The 23,699-nt window shown below is 42.4% G+C and overlaps 2 protein-coding genes across 2 annotated transcripts; one reads left to right on the top strand and one right to left on the bottom strand.

Moving 5' to 3' along the window:
* Positions 1-4,464: 4,464 nt before the first annotated feature.
* prdx6 (peroxiredoxin 6) lies at positions 4,465-11,276 on the bottom strand. The gene is made up of 5 exons (XM_049588208.1): positions 11,095-11,276; positions 8,670-8,826; positions 6,260-6,403; positions 5,875-6,021; positions 4,465-4,803 (listed from the first exon to the last, which is right to left on the bottom strand). The coding sequence occupies exons 1-5, from the start codon at positions 11,184-11,186 to the stop codon at positions 4,678-4,680; spliced, it is 666 nt and encodes a 221-aa protein (XP_049444165.1). The 5' UTR covers positions 11,187-11,276; the 3' UTR covers positions 4,465-4,677.
* Positions 11,277-11,402: 126 nt separating this feature from the next.
* Positions 11,403-23,537, top strand: plpp6 (phospholipid phosphatase 6). The gene is made up of 2 exons (XM_049588220.1): positions 11,403-13,172; positions 18,115-23,537. The coding sequence occupies exons 1-2, from the start codon at positions 12,680-12,682 to the stop codon at positions 18,480-18,482; spliced, it is 861 nt and encodes a 286-aa protein (XP_049444177.1). The 5' UTR covers positions 11,403-12,679; the 3' UTR covers positions 18,483-23,537.
* Positions 23,538-23,699: the final 162 nt, after the last annotated feature.

Raw genomic sequence — 23,699 nt, 5'->3', positions numbered from 1 at the left:
AAAACTTTGATAAGCGGGGTTGAGTGAGACGGGGGAGGTGCAAGTGTGTGTGTGTGTGTGTGTGTGTGTGTGTGTGTGTGTGATGTGGAGAGTGGGGAGGGCGAGAGAGTGCCAGGCAATGTAGGAGGGAGAGAAAGAGAGGGCACGTCTGGAAAGCATCAAGCCATAGCTCGGCATATGTGCGAGTGTACATGTGGATGCATGTGTTTCGTAGCTCCTCTGGTCTCTGGCTTGTTAACCCACAGGTCACGGGCAGCTTCAATGCCTGGCACACAGCATAGGAATAATGACCTCTTCCATAGCAAGCACATGCTCATGAATTAACACGCATACACAGAAACATACACCCTGAGAGTGTGTTCATGCCATATTTTTTATGCATCTTTACGTCAAAGGTCTGCAACACCTTTAAAGAAATACTTTGACATTTTGGGGAAACATGCTTATTGGCTTTATGTTATCTTTGGACAGTCAGGCCAGTTGTTTCCGCTAGTTTCCAGTATTTATATTAAGCTAAGCTACCTGGCTGTAGCATAGTCATAGTTAGCGTACAGACGTGTCGATCTTCTTCTTTAACTCTCGGCAAGAAAGCCAATTAATATTACTGTAGAAACTACAAGTATCAAGCTCATTTTGCTGATACGGATCCTCTCCTGGTCATCACCTCTCAGGAAAACTGGAGCCTGGTGAGTCTGAGAGGAAAACATCTTCTTCTCTGAGATAAGCCAAGTTTGGTGGGAGGCCACTCCTTTCAGAGTGCTGTTTATGTCTTTGATCAGCAGTATGATTGCGTGTGTGTGTGTGTGTGTGTTAATGTTATGGAGAAGGGCAGAAAGAGAAAAAGAGCGAGAGAGAGCGCAGCAGCTGGTGTGTTGTGTTTTGCCCTGTGAGACCTGGCCTGGGCTGGTGTTGTATTACATGTACTAGTGTTGCCAAGGCGAGGTGGGGTGAGTTGGCTCGATAGCCAAGAAGTGAGGAGTGGCAGATGAACAGGAGGGGGAGGGGAGGAGGGTTTGGTACTGGGCAATAAAGCCAGCGTCTGACACCCAAAGCGCTTCTCATGCTCTGGCACAAGCTATTGTAGTCTGGAATTTGAGAAATGCATTTGATCAGTACGGTGTGTCTGTGTGGGTGTTATTTTGGACGACTCCTGGGGACAAAACAGCCACCAGAGAAGGGAACGAGAGGAGGAGGAGAGGAGGTGGAGGGCAAGGGTTACCTGATGAATACTTGTACTTTCATCGCACATTTGAGAAGCCAGCATCCAGCGTTTTTGTGAAGAAGAATGTGGGCCCTTTCTGTTTCTACACAGAAGGTCTGCTATCTGAAGAAGAGGAAGAGAATAAAAGAAACTGTAAATGAAAACACAACATGGCACTGTTTCTTTAACCTCTGAGGGGTGATTCTGTTAATTGAGCAACTGATTAAAAAGAAAAAAGAAGAATAACATTCCAGTTCACATTGTGTGGATGACAGGAGTGAAAAAGGAGGAGATATTTTATCTGGCTCTGCACACCCTCTGCCTCCCTCCTCACTCAAAGGGAATCCCATCTTTTCTCTTTGACCTCAGCATTCCTCAGACTCCTCAGAGTGAATGCAAGGCCAGGGTGTGTGTGTGCATGTGTGTGTGAGAGATCAGTGCTCACCTTCAAACTACTTCAAGTAATTAATATGATCCTCAGCCATGCAGTTTTGAGGGTTGAATAACTCACAGAGGAAACCAACACTTCAGTCCTGGTTTCAGTGTCTCATCTACAGTTGAGGCCGACCAGCTCAGATGTGTTTACTGTGGCTGAGAAATGAGCGTTGCTTCAGCCCTTCATCTGTGTTTGCAATACAGAGATGTGATGGATACAACACCAGCACATGGACATTTTATTTACACGATGCTGCAGAATTAAATGAAGTAAAAACATATTTATTGTTCTTAAAAATGCATCAATAAAAAAAATCTTTTGTAGCCTGCTTTTTGTGTGATTAATCCTACTGTGTTATTCAAGCAAGCTAATAATGGTACTTAATTAATTAATATATCTTCAGCGTTGGAACAAGTATGCAACTATATAAAAATACTCAATTACAAGTGAAAGTTCTGCACTCAAATTTATATTTAAACAGGTTCTATGGGACATTCAGAATATATGAGTCGTCTACACACAGTACTCATCATGGAGGTGGCTAAACCGGTAGCTAGCAGCTAACGGTGCTAACAATGGCAGCAGTGCTGACAGAGTTAACAGGGTTAAGGCCCAGACACACTAAACCAACTTCAGAGAACTAACAACAATGAGAGCTGCATCACCATACGTCACCTGTGTCTCGGCCAAAAAGTTGCACATGAGCACGTTGCAAAGACACAACCAACGGTGAATCAGCACTTATGTTCTGCGCTTGCGTGAGAAAATATCTCTCTCCTCACCAGCACATGGACGTTGTCCGTAATCGTCATTCTAGGGACTAGCACCAACAAAGGCCAACGGTACAGGACACGCCACAGCAACAAGGGACACAGAGGCTCACGGACGGCCCAACAGTGATGGACTGCAGACTAGGGCCCGACCGATTTGTGGCTACAAATCATCTTCTAACCACTTCATCACCGATTTATAGCCATTAGAGAATAATTATTATTGTGTTAACACATATTTTCATCACTAATAAAATGCAGGGAATATGGTGTTTTACTTAGAAATGATGTCCTTGTGTTACTTTTTGCACTATAACCTGTCTCTGTTAAATGGCAATAATAAGAACAACTTTGGTACTGTGAACATACATGTGAATGTCTTAATTCATATAGACTCTGCATGATTATTTTATTTCCCAGAGGTTTACTGCCTTTTTGCACATCATATTTTTGATTCATTTTGTGTTCAAATTGTTCTTATGCTGCTTGCTCCACACAATTTCTGATAATAAAAGTATTTGAAAATAGTAAAATGTTCTTCCTTCAATTTATATCTTTGTAACGAGTGTTTGAACTATATTTAAGCCATCAAAAGCAGGTATTTCGGGGAGTTTTAAATTGAAAAACGTAAAAATTTAATCTGCCGATATATCGGTTATTGGATTTTTTTACTCCATAATATCGGAATCGGCATGGGCCCCAAAAAATCCATATCCATCGCGCCCTACTGGAGACCGTCGGCTTGGTGTGTCATGGCCTTCAGCCAGGGAGGAACCAGAGGGTGGGCACTGTGCTTCTGCCACAACACCTTCCTGATATTAACGGTAAATGCTGTACTAGCACAGCGCAGAGTGGCAGCAATGAGCTAGCCACTCAGTTTCCAACACACACAGAGGGAACATGACTTCATTCTCTGCTTTGGACGCAGAAATATATCCTCCATGACTGACATTATAAGACTATCAATCAATGTGCCTCATCACTGTACTGTTGTATCAGGTTGAACTGGGGCTAGTTTTACCCCTGTACAGTTAGATAGTGCAGTTCACTGATTCTCAACTTGGGGTCGGGGCACAGACTCCCAAGTGAATCGGAGGGTCGTGAGATTAACTGGGGAAGAAATGAGGAAGAACCCAAATTTGGGTTCATATTTTAGACTTTTCTCTAGTCTGTGCTTTTCATGAAATATATAAGGAATTATGGACAAAATTTTTCCAAACTGGAACATAGACTTTTGCATGAGTCTGGGTCATCTGTACCTTCTGACCCCCCTGATGGCGGGCCTAATCTTGATTTACTAAAGTAACCAATAACTACAACTCTCTATGGTGAAGTAGAAATGACAATATTTCTTCTAAATTTGGTGGAGTCAAATAAAGCATCATAAAATGGATATACTTAGGTACAAATACCCTGAAATTGCACTTTGAGTCTATACTTGAGTGAGTGTACATATGTAGTTACTCTCACTGCATTCCACCCCCCCACCCCCCCTTTGGCTGCTCAGCCGGTAACTTCCATCTGGAGAATGGCATTTGAAAGCCTGGACATGAAGCACAAAACAAACAGAACGATCAATTTAAAAGACTAATCCATGGTACATTAAGACATTCAGACAGCCAGGACATTAGCCTGTAATGCTGAGTTGGCAAAATGATTTAAAATGCAGATTAAAAGGGGAGAACGTTTTGTAAATCTCACTGTGTACTTTGAGAAGCACTGCCGAAAGTAGATAAACTTAATGTGACCAATCCTCTCTTTAATTAATGGAAATGTAAATAGACTTGTCATTTCTGTACATGTGGTACCACTCCCTATCTCTGCAACTGTTCAGAGCAGATTGGTGCTTTCACCCTAATTGCTGTCAGGGGACACCATCAGTGGGCCAATCACTGTGCATATACTGCCATCTACTGATCAAGAGTGGTACAGCAGCAAAACACCAAGGATGACATTTCATGAGGTTGTAGGAGGACATCTAGTGGTACAGTAAGTACCACTCTACATAGCAGAGGAAACTGTTAAAGAATATGAAAAGATTCAAATATTCAGAGGACTCTTGTGAAAAGTGTTTATTGAAGGAAGCAAGGCACTGAACACTGACACTGTAAATACTCCCGGCTCATTGCTGGACATATTGCATGACACTAGTCATCAAACCAGGCAAGTGCATCTATGTTTTGGTCAGTTCTATATGTGAATTACCAACCAGGGATTTCAGTTTCTCAAAGAGCAGTAAACTAGAGAAGGATGTAACTTTAAGCGTATCTTCAGGGCTGGGTGTAACGCAAGTACGATTTCCCAGAAGGCACCTCTTTAGTGGTCACACCGTTGGGGAAGAGAGCGGAAGCTTCAGCCTCGGAGAGCGTGGGAATGACCATGACTTTGTCACCAGGCTGAAAGAGACACAACAACAAGGAAGTGTGTTTTAGGAGCAGGGTCTAGTTTTAAAGTCTTGTAGGAAACCTTCGCTGTGATAATAATCGTGCGTCTGTGGCATGTGGCTTTGGGTCCCGCTAAAAATGAGGTCACATAATTGTTTGTTGGAAGGAATGCACATAGAATTTGTCATATTTATCAAGCTAGATTGTTTTAGTGTGAGTTGCAGAGTGTTTGAGATATCGACCGTGGAGATGTCTGCCTTCAGTCCAATTAAAGGCACTAGATGGCACACTGTGTAACACTGCAGAAGGAAGCGTGACTTTTGGACAAGAGGCTCGTGACAGCACAAGATGTAAACATTAATGGCGTCCTCCTTCGCTGGGTTGGAACATTAGCTAGCTCAGTGGTGCTAGGTGAGCTAGTAGTAGATGCACGCTTACTTCTGTGCAGTGATACGGTTGGTGGGTGTTGTTCAGTAAAGAGAAAATAGTTCCTACATTAAACTGCTCGCAACAAAGTCTGTGGATTATCTTGAGTAACCAGGTTTTGATTTCTGGAAACAGACATTGCTGCTGAGTTTTTTGAAATGTATTTTTTGGCACTTGGAGCACCACAAGCTGAGTACCATCTAGTTCCAATATCTCCAACATTTGGCAACTCACACCAAAACAATCTAGGTTAATAAACAGCACATATGTATTTTTGATTTGGGCTGAACTGTCCCTTCTAGTGTCTTTAACACCGTTTTGAAACTGTTTATCTGAGCGCTGCTCAGTTATGTAATGAGAAGCAGGAGGCTGAAACAGTTGCGTTAAAAGTTTGGACTGACTGTGAGGTCTGTACTGTATCTGAACACAGCCGTGTCATTGGAGGTGGCAAGTGTTACGGAGAGGAAAAGGAAGTAACTGCAGAAACTTACAAGGAATAAAACACACTTTGGGAAATGTGCTTATTTGCATTCTTGCAAAGTGTAAGATGAGAGGGTTGATACCAGGCTCATATCTGTACATAAGTTACAGTTACTGTAGGTTAGCTGGGCACCGTTCACCACTCCAGGGCAAGAAACACACAGTTTAACCCCTTACCTTCCAGTCAACAGGTGTGGCAACTTTCTTCTGCGCGGTCAGCTGCAGAGAGTCGATGACTCTGAGCAGCTCATCGAAGTTCCTCCCTGTGGTGGCGGGGTAGAGGATGGACAGCTTCAACTTCTTGTCTGGGCCAATCACAAAGACCTGAAGTGGGATAAGAGATCAGAGGGTCACCAAAACACCCAGAATATGCCTCTTTTTTAATACAGTGACAAATACGTCCATAAAAATATTAACTCAAAGGTTTCACTTGCCATATTTCTTTGCTATTTCTTCGTTTGCCAGCTGTTAATTTTAGATCACAATGCGGTCTTTGTCTTTCTACTGATGTTATAATAAATATGTCCAGCATTGAGTGTAAAACAGGCGGCAGGTATCTTACACAGCGAGCAGTGAGGGGCATCCCAGCCTGGTCTCTCTCATCAGGGTCCAGCATGCCCAGCTTTACAGACAGCTCTCTCTTGTCATCAGCGATGATGGGGTATGGCAGAGGAGTTTCAGCTGCACCGCTAACTGCCATCACATCCTATACAGAGAAAGAGACACGTGTATCCTTTACACCTTTGATAATGTGTGCATGTCATCACTGTGTAGTTCTCACCATCCTGACAGACCATCTCCATCATCCCAAGGGTGTGATGAGTGACCAGAGGCCTTTAATCTTTAACCCTATGATTGTACAACCAACACTGCTGTCTCACAGGTGTTAATATAACCTGTGAGGAGCAGAGGAGCAGGTGGTGATGAAATCAAAACCACACAGTTGATCTAACTTGACACTTGCCAAGTGAACATTCCCTCTTGGACCAATCAGTGGCCTTGCTGAGGAGGCGACGTTGTGATGTCACAGTTCACTAAACCAAGATTAACACTGTAGATGATCACAATGCTGTGTGAGAGGCAAGCAAGTGCAAATGAAATCAAGTTAATTTAAAGAAGTTACGTAAAAATAAGTTAGACTGAAATTTAAAAAATGCAAATAATTCAGCTCAATTTAAATACAGAGCTAAATACATAATAATACCAAGAGATGGATAAGAGAATCAGAAAAAGAAGAATTAAACTAAATCATTTTAAATGTAATTTAATTTAATTCTTCTTTTTCTCTTCTTCTTCTTCTTCTTCTTCTTCTTCTTATTATTATTATTATTATTATGTATTTAGTTTTGTATTTAAATTGAAATGAACTAACGATAGTTTTTAAATTTCGATCTAATTTATTTGTTTATTTATTTTATTTTAGGTATGTAGTGAATCCTGCCTCTTGCATAATGACGGCTATATAGGCTCCAGCCCGCAGGTGACCTTGTACCAGGATAAGCTGTTACAGATAATGATTGAATGAACCACTGTCTTAAATGTGATTAAAATACATAATATAATAAAATCAATAAATAAATATAAGTATTCAAATTAAAACACAAATTAACTTCAATAATAAATAAAAAATAGAAATTAAAAGTCTGATCAAATATTAGATTAGAATAAAATAAAAATTGCATTTTTTTAATTACATTAAATCTTATGTAATTTAAAAACATTAAATAAAAATGTGATTCTATTTTTTTTAAATATTTAAAATGTTAAAGAAAAATCAAACAATTAGTTATGTTAAAAGTAATTTAATTTACAAATTAAATTAAAAAATTAATTACATTGAAACCGACAGATAGTTTGGTAATTATTTAATGTAATTAATATAATTATTTAACTGTTAAACAAATATGGATCTGTAGAGAATTGTTTCGATATAATTTTTTTAGAACTACGATGTATACGTTTCCTTTTTTCCAACAGTATAAAACATTTGTACTCATTATATTCAGAAAATGATCTAAACATAAACAGAAATAGAAAACAGCATGGACACACACTTCAGCGTGTTAACCCATTGGTCAGAAAAAGCTGCATTTAAATAAATAAAAAAATAAAAAACAAGGAATGAAACATACTAGAAGTAACTGTCGGCTCCACATTATAATCACATGTTTGTGATATGTGCCTGGGCAGAATATAAAAGTACAAGTTTGGCAGAGCCCTACTCACTGTATTAATACAGCCATGACAGGACGCCATCGTTGATGTAAAGATGGATTTTTGTATGTCATTGGCTCCATCTGACAGAGGTCCCAGACTTTTTGGATCCATGTATTGTATGTGGGAGCATCTGCTTTCAGCCATCTAATGCTTATACACTTTAAGGCTGCTGTACATAATATATGTAAGAGGTCTTTCTTATCGCTCACATTCAGACTTTCAGGGAAGTTTTGATTTTATTCTTTTAATTTAAAAGTTCATGATCTGCAGCACATGGCCTTCAGACTGCCTCTAACTTCTCTCAGACTTGTGACCTACTTTTAGCTCTAAAATGCTCTTTGAATTACTCTTAGACCAAAAATGTATGAGTCCTAAAGTAAGAGCTGACACACCCTTTATTTGTAGGAGTTTCGCCTGACTCAACAAGTTAGGAGAAACTGTCAGCCCTGGGATGTTTAGTGGATACAGTCCTTGGGGATTTCAAAAAAAGACACTGAATGAGTTTGGTTTTGGTCAGACTGGGAGGACTTTGAATTCAGGAAACTGGACAACAAGCAGTGACTTATGACACTACTGGGAGTGTTTCTTAATCATAAGCCACATGCAAGCTTTAAAATGCTGCTGTTACACAATAAAAGTTTACCCACTCCACCCACAGTTATCTGGCCTGCTAACAAACTTATCCTTTCACCTCCTACACACCACAGGTCACAGTAGAGGAATACAGTATGTGTGAGTGAATGTGCATCCCCCACCTTGCTCCAGTTGCGGTGATCCTCGACACCGTCAATGGACAAGGCAATCATCTTTACATCTCGCTTCTTGAACTCTTCGCTGAGCTTAGCGGCACGGGCGAGCTCAGTGGTGCAGACAGGGGTGAAGTCTTTTGGGTGGGAGAACAGGATACCCCATCTACAGAGGAAAACAGGCAGAACACAATAAGGTCTTTGCTCTGTTGCACAACACAAACAAAAAATTACTAGGAGAAGCAAATGAGGCCATAATCATCAAACATTCACGTGTTCATATCTAAGACCTTGCAAAAGTTTGGAGTTTATGGAGCAGTTAGCAATTCAGTAAACTAAAGATCAAACCTGCACGTAGTTGAAATAAGTTCTGCTCCCATGTGTCTAAGTATTTAATGCACATTACATATCATGTAGTTTCTGTATTGTGTCTGTTGTGGTTGTACATTTATGTCTGGATCCACCCATGTTTCCCACACAATCTACAATTTAAGGCTCAAGAGCACAAGTAGAGAACATTTAGTCTCAGTGGAGGAAATTCCAGCCGCAGATTGCAGCAACAGGTGTCTGTGAATCTGGCAGACTCCAGCTCGAAACATCAGATCCAGCTGCGCACTAAAAATGCTGCGACGATGAGGAGGTCGAAGAGTGAGATGGACTAGACGAGCACGAAACTCTTGAAATCTTTGGTCTTTTAAAGGATAACTCACCCTTGAATCACATGAGTTTTGTGCCTCACATGATTTATGTGGATTTCCTCTTCAGTGTGTTCGATGTGTTATCACATGATGTGGACGCAACAGAAAAGAGTTGCTCCTCACAGGCATTGTGATCACCTGATTGTGGGGTGACCAGAAGTCCTGATTAGATGGAACAGTCTTATTGTGTTGAAAAATGTCAGTCTGTCTCCCCCAAACCCCAAAATGATGTCATCTAATGTCTTGTTTCATACTCACGCCAAAGGGTTTTAATTCACCGTCATGGGAGAGTGTGTAAAGCTGCCAATATTTGAACAGAAGAAGCTGCAGTAAGAGTATTTTGGGTACTTTTATAGAACTTTTCTATGAAAAATGACTCAAACCGATTAGTCGACTAATTGTTGCAGCCCTACCCTGGACACAGTTTGTAAGAGGGATGTGTGCAAACGCTGATGTTGATTTAAACATTAACAAGGAGTAAAAAGCTTTTTTGCAGCAAAGACTCAGCCTATAAATTCACATTAAACAACACAGTCCAAATATGGGCTACTCTCAGACAAGTGATAAATCACAATGTATTTTGGATATGAACACCACTCACAGGCTTCAAATGTGTCTGTAAAAAGTTGTTTTTTGCCCTGCTGGGATTGGCAGGTTGCAACTTCCTCTTGGACAGCGCCAGCAGAAAACAAGCTCAACCAAGCGCTGCTGACAAACACAATAGGCCCTAAAACTGGGGCACACTGTCAACAGATAACAGCGTTTCACAGTCCAAAATCTACTCCCATTAAGTTAGGAAAGAAGTTAACGCCCATCTACTGGTAGGTAGTCTCCTTATAATCATGGCAGGTTATGCCAGTTTGGAGATCAGGGCCTGCTGCACCACTGAGCTCAACCGTCAGGATAAGGAAACAAATCCTGAAATACTGTATTCAAATCATGAGATACAATACGCACTGTCAAAAAAGCAGAATCTAATTTGTAGAAACGTTTTTGGAATATGTTGCTAGATCAGAACAGGTAAATCTATCCATGTGAAAATGATTCAAATAGCACTTAGTTGGAGCATTGTAAAGTCTGCCCTGTCCCACCGCAGGCTGCATGTGTGTGTTTGGCTGTAATGCATGTCATACTATTCCTTTCTCTCTGCTGGCATAAAAACCAGCTGGGCCCAACAGGGTTAGATACCAGAGGGGATGCAAGCCCTGAGGCACGGCTCCAAGTTCACACACACCAACACAATACAGGCCTTGTGCTGCCTGTGCTCACACCTGACTAATGAATGTGCCAGAGCAGATAACTGAAAATAAAGAAGCCCTGCTGCCACTGATGTCCTTTCAGTCTGCAGCTAGGTCAGCTCTATGTTCAGCTTCATAAGCTTTCATAACACAGACATATTGTGTGTTATATATCGTATTTCTGATCAGTTTCTAATCGAACAGTCATGCTTGTGTAACCCTATCTGTGTCAGCCAGCAGGTGTCGCATGACAGTCACAGATGGATCACACACTGGTGTGTCAGATCTCTATGAAATCATGCGCCTGAGCTTTTGAGCTTTTGAGAATTAATCCGCACTCAGATCAGCGTCAAGCCTCTCAGTGCGACAACAAGCGCGCGCACCACCAGCTCCCCGTGGCTCCATCAAATGCTGCACTGCTACAACATGATTCACAACTCCGATTAAAACACATTAAGTCAGCAATGTGATGCCTGTCCGGTGAGCTCGCGCACTTACGAGCTGCCCAGGAAATCGTGGAACTTGATCCTGCCGATGGTGGTGTCGGCCTCGAAGTTGGGGAACTCGTCTCCCAGCAGAAGTCCAGGCATGGTGGGCTCTTCTCTGCAGCTCAGACACAGGAAGAAGGAAGAGGGGCGACCTGCAGGCTGGTCTGGAGTGATCAGGACCTCTTGAATGGACCCGGATAGAGGCGGGATTAACTTCTGTGATGTAATCCATGCGACCAACCAGGGAAGAGTTGGGTTTTTTTTGTACAACTTTATTAAAACAGCAGCAACAGTGTTCAAGCAGAAACGCAAAGAAGTGTATAAAAGCCAGAGGTGGGGCCAAGTCATCGTTTTGCAAATCACAATCAAGTCCCAACACTCATTTGGTGACCAGTGACACGCTGTCAGCTCTGGGCACTTTACGCACACACAGTCATCTTCATAGAGAGACATTATCTGCGCCACAAGCTGGTTTACACGAGTCTCTGGGACTGCCGCAGTGTGTAACAAATGTCCCTGCATCATGCTCCTCCAACATAAATTCACTGTGTGTAATGTGTGCCTATGCGCCCTCCGTGCGCTCTTACGCGCGCCATGTGGATTCCTACTCTACTCACAACATCGCGACTTTTTTCCGCTCTACATCACCTTAGGCCAGACAACAAGGCACGCACAAAAAGCATGTGTTCTCCTTTTCCTTCACATAAACAGATGTTCACAGAGGACGAATGCGCGATGAGAATGTGCGCACCTCATGCAGACTTCAGGTCAGGTGCAGGTAATGTGAGAAGGAGGTGATTAACAGACCGAGTATAAGTTTAAACAGACGTTATAAATCCGAGGAACAGAGTACTTGTGCATGTTTCTGTCTTTGTACGTTCACACTGTTTTAGTCATGATTCTGCAGAGTTTTACGCATCTGGCCTCTACTCTGCTTGGGCATTTTTTACAATGCGTAATTATCGTCCCGGCTCCACACGACTGCAGGTGCATCATGTAAATGGAGGGTAATGCTGTCACTGCATTGCATTCACACAGGGCCGAGAACAGAGGAGCAGCACCCGGACTGCGTCTGGGTCCAACCGGAAGATGGAGAGAGATGGTGAACAAGGGGGAGGCACTTTGTTCATTTTGCTAAGTGGGATGCCCCCCTCCTCTCCTCTCCTCTCCTCTTCACAGCCGATTTGGCCGCTGAATTGTTACATCAGTCACAGAGAACATCCACTAAGGCACAAAGTGATTATTTGGGTGCTTAGGTCAGAAAAAACTTGGATGAGAAAACGTCTCCAACTATGTTAGTGCATTTTATTGTATTCATTCTCTATTTTGGGGAAATTCAAAGTGCGCTTACAGAGACAGAAGAGTCAGAAGACGCCGTTCACGCGCGCATTTCCAGAAAAACACAATTTCCCAGGAACCTTTGCGCGGAGAACAACAAAGATGGCGATTCAGCTCAATGTTTCAGGACGTGATAAGAATTTTGAAACGTACAACAGATGAATTAAAGGAGCGACAACCGGCACAGCACTGCAGAGAATTTACCACTGCGCGTCAACTACATCACACCCGACTACGTTAGCAGGTTAACAGGTGAAATGCCTTCTCCTAAAGCTAAAAACCCCGGTCGCAGCGGAGGAAGCCCGGTGCTCGGCAGCTCCAACGGCCGTTACGAGTTCATGTCGCTGACGAAGCCGCTGAACCGGTCCTCGCCGCCGCTTCTCCTCCAGCGGCAGGGATCCGACCCGACCACCGCCCGCCTGCGAGCCTCGGAGAGCCCCACTCGGCGCCGGGGATCCAGCTCCTCCACGGGCTCTGGGAGCGGCCAGGGGCTGGCAGAAGAGGACGGTATACGGCTCAACCCCTCTTTTATCCGCGTAGCGCTCAGCTCGCTCCTCGCCATCGACCTGTGGATGTCTAAGCGCTTGGGGGTGTGTGCCTGTGAGGACTCGTCCTGGGGGAGTGTGCGCCCGCTAATGAAACTGATAGAGATATCGGGACATGGCATCCCCTGGCTGGCTGGGTCCGCCTACTGTTTGTACAAGAGTGACAGCGCCGCAGGACAAGAAGTCATGCTCAACCTCCTCATGGGTAAACTATTTCTGTTCCTCCATATGTTGTCACGCTGTGTCTCCCTGTAGGAGCACATTAACGCAGAGACAGCTTTACTTACGCCTGTGCAGACAGGTCTCGTGGTACCACTGGCTGAGCTTGGCTGAGATGCAGTATTTGTGTCACTCACGTCCCCCAGCTCCTCCCTCCTCCCTCCCATGTGCGCCTCTTCTGTCAGATCTCACAGGTGATCCCACCCTCCATGACTATTTATGTTCATTTTCTGACCCATTTTGTCTTTCCTTCACCAGTACTGGCATATTCTCACATACAGATGACACCTGTTGTTCATTCTGGCCTTAATCCACCTGTGTTTGCAGCTACTGCGGCAGCCGGCTCCAAATAAGCTGCCTGACTGACACACTGAAGTATGTACAATGAGGAAGGGATGAGATTGGTTTCAAGATTTTTCAGAAAAGCAAGGTGTTGATCAGTGTGAGCTGCAGTGCAGGTCCATCTGAATCAAAACACGTCATGCTTCATTCACCAAATGTTCTCTGCTGTCTTGTTTTTATTAGGGTGGTCTCAGCCTGAGTGAAGCTCAGTGGCCTGAAGGAGAGCTGCAAGTCAGGTTTAACTTTGATGGACTCAACATGAAGCTCACACTGGTCTGCACTTTATCAGACACACAGCAAAGGCATCCCAAAATTGATTTAAAAACAGAAATTCAGTTTCACATGGATTGTGTCAGTTAAAGGAATACTTCACCCACAAAATGATCATTTGTGTATCAGTTACTCACCTCGTGTTACTTTGAAGTCACAAAGAAAACTTTGTTTTCTCGCACGAAGAACAAAGAATCCAACAGCAGAAAGTTCTTTATAAACTGAAGTAAACAGGGGCCCTGTTTAACAACAGCAAAACTATATCAAAATCTCCATTTAGAAACACTCACACAACTTGTGCAGTATAGTCCAAGTCTCTCCAAGTCACCAAAACGCTACCATTTAAAATATTTGCACGTCCAAGTAGTGCGTATGGGCAAGTGTTTGACCTCTGCTCATGCATTCTATTGATTTGCCCAGCCACACTACTTGTCCGTGTGTGAGGGTGCTTTCACACCTGCCCTGTTTGGTTTGGTTCAATCGAACTCAAGGTTTGCCCCCTCAGTGCGGTTCATGTGTGCAAATGTGAACACAGCAATCACACTCAGGTGTGCACCAAAACAACCGAACCAAGACCTTCTTGAAGAGGTGGTCTCAGTCCGGTGACAGTTCGTTTGTGGTGAGAACATCAATCCGAAGCAACTGCAGTCACATGGCACATTGTTTGGGTTAAACATGAGCATGTTACAGTCCTGGAGGATTATTAATGTGCACCTCCTCCTGTACTGCCTTAATATGCACATTCAGCACATCCAATGCATCAAAACATTGTTTTCTAGTTGGAGCCGCGTTTGCCTCGTTTTCAAACTGTATGCTTTGACTAAAATGAACAATGACAGCAATATAGTCCACGATGAGCAGCGCTAAAATCAACCTGCGTAGTTGTCCCTCCATTGTGACATTAGAAAGTGTCACATTTATCTTGCAAGTGTACTCTTCTTCAACGTTTGCTTTACTTCCTGGATTTTTCCCACATGGAAATTCTGACCAATCAAGAGCAGCTTCCTCACACAAGGCATTTGATCTGGTCCTCTTGTAAATGCTGCCGTGAGAACACGAACCAACTCTAGGCAATGTAACAAAATTAGTCCCTGATTCGGACCAAAACAAGTGAACTCTAGGTCTGAGAGCACCCTGAGATGGTTAATGCAAAAGTGCTTCAAAGTCTTGTTGTTAAACGTGGCCTCTTGTGCTGCAATTTAACAATATATGTCATTGTTGTTTTCTATTTCAGCGTAACACAGGGTGAGTAATTGATATACAAATGATAATTCTGTGGGTGAAGTATTCCTTTAGCAGCCAGTACAAATCTGTAACAAGGTAAAGCACATGCTGGATGCTAGCAGGCTCCCCTCATTTGAACTTTCTTCTCCGAAACCCATAAGTTCACACGGGCATGCACTTTGTATGTCAAGATTAGCCTATTGTTCCAGAAAGAGGATTTGTGCGTCTCCTTTCTCAATTTCAGAGATCAGGTTGTTTTGCCCTGTAACACAAATCCATAATGACAGCTTTGCAGTTTTGTACAATATGAGCATTAGACCTGTTTTCTTTTCTGTTTTTGTAATGAATGGTTTTCTTTTGGTGTGAATTGAATAACGGGGTAGGTGCCTCAGTAATTATGAGGCAGGCCGAGGTAAGTCTGTGTTGTGCATGTTGCTCAGAGTAGAGAAGCTGTAATGAACACTTTCTCAGGGTTCCAATGTGTCCTGGAAAACTTGGTTCTAGCTAGTGCAAGTTTTGCTGTCATGGAAACACCTGGAATATAATTAAAATGAGTAAATATCCTGGAAACTATCTTCGTTGTCCTGGAAAGCTTTAATTGAACTTAGTCATTCAGATCCCCTACAGGTGCATATTGTGTTTGAAACAGTTTGGATGACTCACTGCTAATTTAGGGAGCCAGCATATGATTGAGTCGCGCTGGAAAAGTGCAGTTGCGAGATGTCCACCAAAATCGCTAACTTAAGCAAACAGCACAAGCTTTGATGACAGAATGTAATTCCTGCGACACTCTTGCGGTGTCACTAGTTGTCATGCAACCAGTAGCTTCCTGCAAGTTGTCATCCCTACCCTGAAAGATGCTTGTCAAGGCTCGGACGTACTTTTCACATTGAATTTCCATGGTAGACATGGACGTGCACGTGCACAGGGTTTTATTCATAGTACAGTTGATGGTCCGTGTCAGGCCCTGGCAGTAAACAGGGAGAGCTGGGAGGGGAGCTGACCGTCCTCCTACTGCCAACGTCAGGTGAAACTGAAACTAAGACGCTGCTGCCGGGTCTGGAGGGAATGGCCGTTAAATATCCAACTCAAAACTAACGTCACTGCTGTGCAGCGGCTGCAGCTGGCTTGACTTTAGTGTAGTAAATTGACCTTAAACTGAATTAAAAACCCATTGACGTCAAACAAAAGGAATAGGCCAGATGACCGTATTGTACAGTTAGCAGTTGAAGCGGTTGGTTGTAATGAATCTGAGACACTTCATCGTGAACCCTGCATCATTAAAAAAGGGAGGAATATAACTGAGGTAAAATGTGTCGATGATGTAAGGCCTACCGGTAAATACTACAACTGTTTGTGAGCAAGTGCTGTCCTGTTTTGTCAAGAAAAATGTCCTGGAAAGTCCTGGAAAATGTTTTCTTAAGAAGAGTGGGAACCTGATCAGCACCTGTCTGTGATCTGTCAGAGATTTGGTGGAATGCGTGTCAGTATTAGCTAGTGCTGAAAGTTGATTCCTCGATAAGTCATTGACACCAGTTCTGATAGATGATTAATCTTTCAAGACAGTGGCTTAATGAAAAAGCTGAGCAGTCTCTGGTGTCAGTATCTCAGATGTGAGGATTTGCTGCTTCTTTCCGTGTTACATCAGTTTGAAGATGCAACATTGGGCTCCTGCAACTTGTTCTGAATATTTCTCTTTGCTTTCTGTTTTTAGATTTTGTAGTGGTTAGTAGTTTGTCAGAAATGTTATGTCAGGAACCAAAATATTGACAAAGCAGTTTGTTGCTTAGGTTCTCAAGTCCTGATTGTATTGAATGATTAACCGAACGTTCCACCTCTGTTACGTTTTTATGGCTGCTGCCAAGTGGGCTGCAACAAAAGCTGCATTTAAGAGGCATTGAATGATTGTGCATGTAGAGTGGGAGCTCTCTCTCTGTTCTCAGTAGATAAAGCTGCAGCAGGGAGGAGAGGTCCAAGGGTGCACGGAAGGTTAAAAGTATTGGATAAAGATTTATTTTGCCACCAGACATCTTTCAGTTGTCATTTAATATTTAACAGTCAACCTTCTTGAATGCCTGATGTTAGTCAGAGACAGCCTCTGGTCCTCTGCATGGACAGTTTGTATCTACAGACCCGTAGACCAGCTTTTAACAAGTATTTAATTGTATTATTGTGCATTTAAAACAGGTAAGTATTAAGAAGGTCCCACCTCATCACAAGTTTTTGTGAGTCACTGTGTCGTCAGGATTCTGTCATGGACTAAATACTGACCTCAGATCAAACCTGGCTTTGGTTAAATGTCTGAGCAGCTCTCTAGTTATGAAGTTTTCAACAGCAGCAGTTATTGGACCATTGAGTAGTTATCAATAATGAATAAAATGAACCGTTGCATATTAATTTTTGCTGAAATCCCTTCATTGGACTGCCAGCAGCGATTGGCTCAGTGCCACCTGACTGTTGCATTAATATTTCAGCACTGCAGCACTGGAGTATATAAAGCAGCCTCTATATATGCTCGATGCAACGGCGCAACAAAGAAAAGTCCTCTCTGCTCAAGTGAAGGGCAGCCTTTTAAATATGAACTGCAGATCAGAGCTTTGAGCAGGCCCGACCCTACATGGACCCGCATGGTTTCTGTCCTAGCCCGACCTTAGCCAGAACCACAGCAAGCTTAAGTCAACTAAAGTACTTTCGATGCAGTGACAGACATTTGTGATACATACCTGTGAACCCATCCCAGCTAAAGTTTGGAGAAATAGCTGCCCAGTCTGGCCCAAACCCAGCGGGTAAGGGCCAAATGTGATCCAGGCAGAGTCAAAGCTCTACAGCAGGTATTGCAGCAGTTTCCGTCACCACAAATTGTTTTTATAGACTGGTTCTGATTTGTTTATATCATCCCAATGAAAGAAACTATTTTTAATTTTGCTCACAATCTGTTTCTGTCCTTGTGGTGCAAATCTGTACCAAGGATGTTATTGAGGTTGCAGTAAATCCTCTCTTTATGTTTCTTGATATTTAATTCAAGTGTCTGCCAGTGGCTTTTCTGTTAATGTGATTACAGCATAACTCATCTTCCCCATCTTCCCCTCCAGGCCTGCTGTTGGACCTGGTCCTGGTCGGCATTGTTAAGGCAGTGGTGCGTCGGCGTCGGCCCGCACATAACCGCATGGACATGTTCGCCACCTTTTCCGTGGACCGCTACTCCTTCCCTTCAGGCCACGCCACCCGTGCCGCCATGTGTGGGCGCTTCCTGCTGGCTCACCTCGTGCTGGCCGCCCCACTGAGGGTCCTCGTCCTGCTGTGGGCCAGCCTGGTGGGGCTGAGCCGAGTGCTGCTGGGCCGGCACAATGTGACTGACGTGATGTTTGGGTTCTGGATGGGCTATTGCCAGTATAACCTTATAGAGATGTTGTGGCTTTCACCTCAAACCCTGCAGGGGCTGCTGGGACAGTTAGCTTAACACTGAGGGGCTAGAGGGAGGAGGGATGGCGGTTTAAATCTTGATTGTCAGAGCACATGCACACCTTTTGTCTTTTAGACTGATATATAAGAGGAATTGTCTTTTGACTAGAGAAGAGCGCTCTATCAAACACAGCTGTGTTCTGCTATTGTCCAACAATTAAGGTGCGAGTGTGTAGGGTTTAGGGGGATCTATCGGCTGACATGGAATGTAACATTTCTAATTATGTTTTCATTAGTGTGTAATCGCCTGAAAATAAGAATCGCTGTGTTTTTATTAGCTTTTTATGAGCACCTCATGTCAACACAGGGAGCAGATTCTCTTCCATTGAGCCCAGCATGTTCCACTACCATGATTCTACAGTAGCCTAGAAAGGACAAACCAAACACTGGCTTTAGAGAGGGCAGGGTTTTTGCATTTTTTCGTTACCTGAAGGCCACTGTAGGTTCATATACACATTTGAAAAGAGAGGTGTGAGCAGAGTGGTATTAAGTTGGTTGCAATTCGCAAACTTACCACTAGATGCCACTAAAGTTTACACACTGCTCCTTTGAATTCAGCCCTCATTTCGAGATTTCGATAACTAGCCTTCCGTTAGTAAAACGTACAAGATTTTTAATCAGCGTAGACCACAAGAAACAGATTTGTCCACATTATTTCCTTCAACTCTAAGTAAGCTTTTGTTGCTGAGGAAGTGTTAATCGTGTGAGCCCTCCACTTGAGGATTTGACTTAGATATAACCTATATACACTACAGAAGAAAGGTTAAATAATCAGTCAAGCTTTATTCAATAAAAACACACGCAAACAGCAGTAAATAGTACAATTTTACTACATTTTACTAAATACTGTTATGTAAAAGCAAATGATGCTGTTCCCTGTTCAGAGGTTCAAAGTGTCCATTAAAAACTGCCGTTTAACAGCTGCTCACAAACCTAATTGTTTCATAGCGTGCTCACAGATTTAAGTCCCCTCCTGTTCTTAAACTTTTATTTCTACTTTACATCTGATAGGATTAAACATTAAATCATCTCAAGTAGACACACCCAACCCCTCATAAACTCTAAGTGGACCAATATACTTTCCTTATTGACTTTGGCATCCCTATTTCTTTGAAAGTATCACTGTTGCATTACCAGTCGACCAAAGCATATCATAGATTACTGATTACTAATCAACTCTGAAAGATCACAACCTCATTATTATCAGGGGATATACGTCAGAAGTCAGAAGTGTGTGGAATCCTCTTCTCTGGGCACTGACAGTTTCAAATAGTGTAACGAGGCTGAAGACTGACATAATGTACAATACATCTGTCCATAAGAGAATGGAAAGCTACATACTGAAGGTGATAACTGTATATCTTTACATCTTCATTGTAAAGTAATAAACCGTCCGTTCACTAAATATAACCCTCTAAACTGATATCACAGTTTGGCTCATTGGTAAATGAATCACATATTTGCTGTTTTAATGAAAACCAAACTTTGGTAGACTTGACATTACATGAGCATTTTGAAGTCGTCAATCCAGACCTTCCTCTGATTTCATCATCGCAAGATGTGGCTGCGTGTTATCAACAGTGCAGGGAAATGAAACGTGCCTGAAATGTGTTCAAGTTGATAAACGTGCTCTGACTGAGGCTGATGTTAATCAAGCTCATGAGCCCACCCATAAAGTCTCAGCCCAAGCTGACGTACTGAGACTTTTTAAATGTATTATTTATTTATATTTGCAGTTGAATCACAGGGTCAACCTGATTTAATTTTTGTTATTGGTTCTTACAGTCATTTGGGAGATTTAAAGGGATAGTGCACCCAAAGATGTAAATTCAGCCATTATCTACTCACCCATATGCCGAGGGAGGCTCAGGTGAAGTTTTAGAGTCCTCACATCACTTGCAGAGATCCAAGGGGAGAGGAGGTAGCAACACAACTCCACCTAATGGAGGCTGACGGCGCCCCAGATTCAAACGTCCAAAAACACATAACTGAAACCACAAAATATCTCCATACTGCTCGTCCGTAGTGATCCAAGTGTCCTGAAGCCCCGACATAAAAAGTTGTTTGGAAAAACGTCATTTGAACTCTGTTTTTAGCCTCATTGTAGCCTGTAGCTCTAACAGGACACTTGGATCACTATGGACGAGCAGTATGGAGATATTTTGTGGTTTCAAAACTTCACCTGAGCCTCCCTCAGCATATGGGTGAGTAGATATTGGCTGAATTTTCATTTTTGGGTGCACTATCCCTTAAAAACATTTGTTAGAATGTATAAGGGGCACTTTAAATCAACACCTTCAGGTGATGGTTTCCTATCACCTGAAATGAGAGCTTGCTAGATTTCTGCACTGTGAAAATGCTGCTAAAACACTGGCATTGTACTTTGTTTGCCCCAGCCAGTTTAGCAAGCACTATAATAATTACAGTCTGATAGATATGATCGACTGGTTATTCATAAAGTTAGACAAAAATGTACCAGAATGTGTAACTATCCACATCATTTCCCCCAGCGCTGTGGCAGCACCTAGTTTAATATTGGCATCGAGCTTGGATGAGGACACCTGGAGTGCTGCCAGTGTTCCTGGATCAGTGATCACAGTTTGAAGGTCAAGTTTTGTAACCTTCAACACGATTGTAATGAATGGCACTACAGTGTGTACATACAGGAGGTCTTGACACACAAGAAAGTCTTCTTAGGCAATATCACGTGGCACTATGGGTAGATTTCTCGTGACTTTAATCTTGAGTCATGGGTTTTCATCATGTTTTTAGATTACCCATTAATTCTTTGTTAAAGGCAATAATCGGTAAAGGGATAAACAGCCAGACTGATTTATATCCACGTACTGGCTGCTGACTGAACGATACTAATTTAAAAGTTTAAATGACGCCAGCAGTTGAGATGTTGTAACACAGAGGGGTGTTTGACGTTAGCAGTGTCATGTTGACTGACATGTAAGCCATCTGGGGGCACAGCATGAGGAGAGCTGTGTTAAAGTGTGTGCTGTGCAACATCTGTGCCAAATCTGAAGAGCAAATATCACTGTTCACAGGCAGGAGATGTGTCATTAAAGCAGTGGTGACCCCAATGGGGGGGCAGGGGGGCCATGGCCACCCTGGTAAACATTGCTTTTCCTTTTCGTGACGACTGTACTGGGGTTGATTTTTAAATATATATATATATATATATCTGTTTACATTTAGGCTTAAAGTTATGCATGTTTTAGGGCAGGCCACTTTGAGTGACAGGTCGTCTGTTGATAGTGTACTCGGCTTCTTGGTCACAACCAACCCTCGGTCCTCAACAGTGCCAGCCTCTCGCTCAAATATGGTCACTTCTGGCTCCAAAAAAACAAGATGGTGACAGCCAAAATGCCATAGTTGATGCTTCAACATGGGAGTCCACAAACCAATGGGTGACGTCGCGGTAGTTAGGTCCTTTATTTTTACAGTCCATGGTCCCCACAAGTCTCCCCTAAACTTGCAAGGGCCTGTTCCCAGCAAATCTTTGGTTCCTTACAATCAATGCACTCCTTCAAATTAAAGCTGTGTACTTGGCTTTTAAGGAAAAAGATCATATATATAAATGAACAAAACACATTAAAACAGGATTATTGTGGAACTTAAAATGTTAGTCTATGCACATCAGATAATTAGTAATATTAACTGTTTTAAAATACCCTGTATACTACAGCAGGATAAATGAATCCCTGAAATTTATGGCCTTTGGTTTTGGTGTGCTGTCGCAAGATTTTCAGTGGCCCCATTTGGCCACCCTTATGAAAAAATTCTGCAGGCACCACTGCGTTTAAAAAGGTGTTTTAGCTTATTTGCAAGGAAGCAAGAAATCAAAAGATTAGCCCACAAACAAGTCATAAATCCTGTCTTTATTGTCAGATATGTATCCCAGTAGCCCACCAGGTAGAGCATGTACCATTGAGGCCAAGTCCTTACGGAGTCTAGCCTGGGCCCTTTGCTGCATGTCATCCCCTCCATCTCTCCTTTCTCTGTCACTATCTAAATCATCTAAACGAATAATTGCAACTGTTGAGCATAATTGCTGATATTTTTCCAAAAAGGTTTGGACTCAAGAGATTTGAAGAAAAGTAAAGGAGCTGTGGTGCGTACTACTGCATCACATCCATTCATTTATTTCATGTGCACAGATCTAGTAACTGCCTGACTTTTGCTGGTAAGGACACGGCCGCTCTTCCAGGGTGAAGCAGATTATTTAACAAGTTGCGCAACAGCTGGCTCAGTCTCACTCACTGTACACAGATTTCTTGGTACTGCTAGAAACCAGAACAAGTTCACCCTAATTTCTATGTGTGTTGGACGCTAATAACTTGTCTATTGATTTGTACCATGATGAGTAATGTAGATCAATGACCTCCGTGTAAATGTATGAACTACATTTGAACCTTAAACTGAATCCATTGTAGACTTTCAGTGACCTCTCACATGCTGTGCCCTCTCTCTGCAATAACTGACCACTGAGTGAGCGATAAGATGACCAGCGAGTGATGTGGTAGCTTCCATTCTTTTAGTTTTCTCAGCCTTCTGTCGCAAATCTAAATATGCTGGATGGTGATATTGTGACCAAATGATTTTTATGATGATTTGTGTTGTTTTATATGTTGATATTGCAGTGATACAGACACTTAAGGAAAAGATGTTCATCACAACGATCACGAAATAGATTTTGCACATTCCACATGTCACCTGTTTACTTCACGACCATGAAGAAAGATGCATTCTGTTTGTTTATTCAGCTTTCAGATATTGTCAGCACATCTGTTCTTGCACATTATCAAACATGAAGACAACAATATATTTCACTGCACTCAGTTTTGCCTGCTATATACTATAAATGATATTGTGTGATTCCTGTATAGACTCTGTTCCTAATGTATATACATATACCTGTATGGTCATGTGATTACACTGTGTTATGTTCACTGGATTTTAATGTGCTGCTCAATATTCACTGAGGGCTTGTTCTTGAATGATTTGATTGTAAGAATTTTTAAATAAACGGGGAACATATGTGAAACTGTCTCATGTCATGATAGACAGATACGTGACAATAAAGTAACGTGCACAATAGTTTCTCAGTTACTCATCAGTATTCTTCCATCCATGTAATCTAATTCAGAGGACACAAACTGAACTTTAGTCAAAATCAGTCCCACTGGATTTCAGTAAACACAACCCA

This window comes from Epinephelus fuscoguttatus, linkage group LG10 (assembly GCF_011397635.1).
Source record: "Epinephelus fuscoguttatus linkage group LG10, E.fuscoguttatus.final_Chr_v1".
In the NCBI taxonomy this organism is placed as follows: Eukaryota; Metazoa; Chordata; class Actinopteri; order Perciformes; family Serranidae; genus Epinephelus; species Epinephelus fuscoguttatus.
This window is presented reverse-complemented; position numbering and strand designations above follow the sequence as displayed.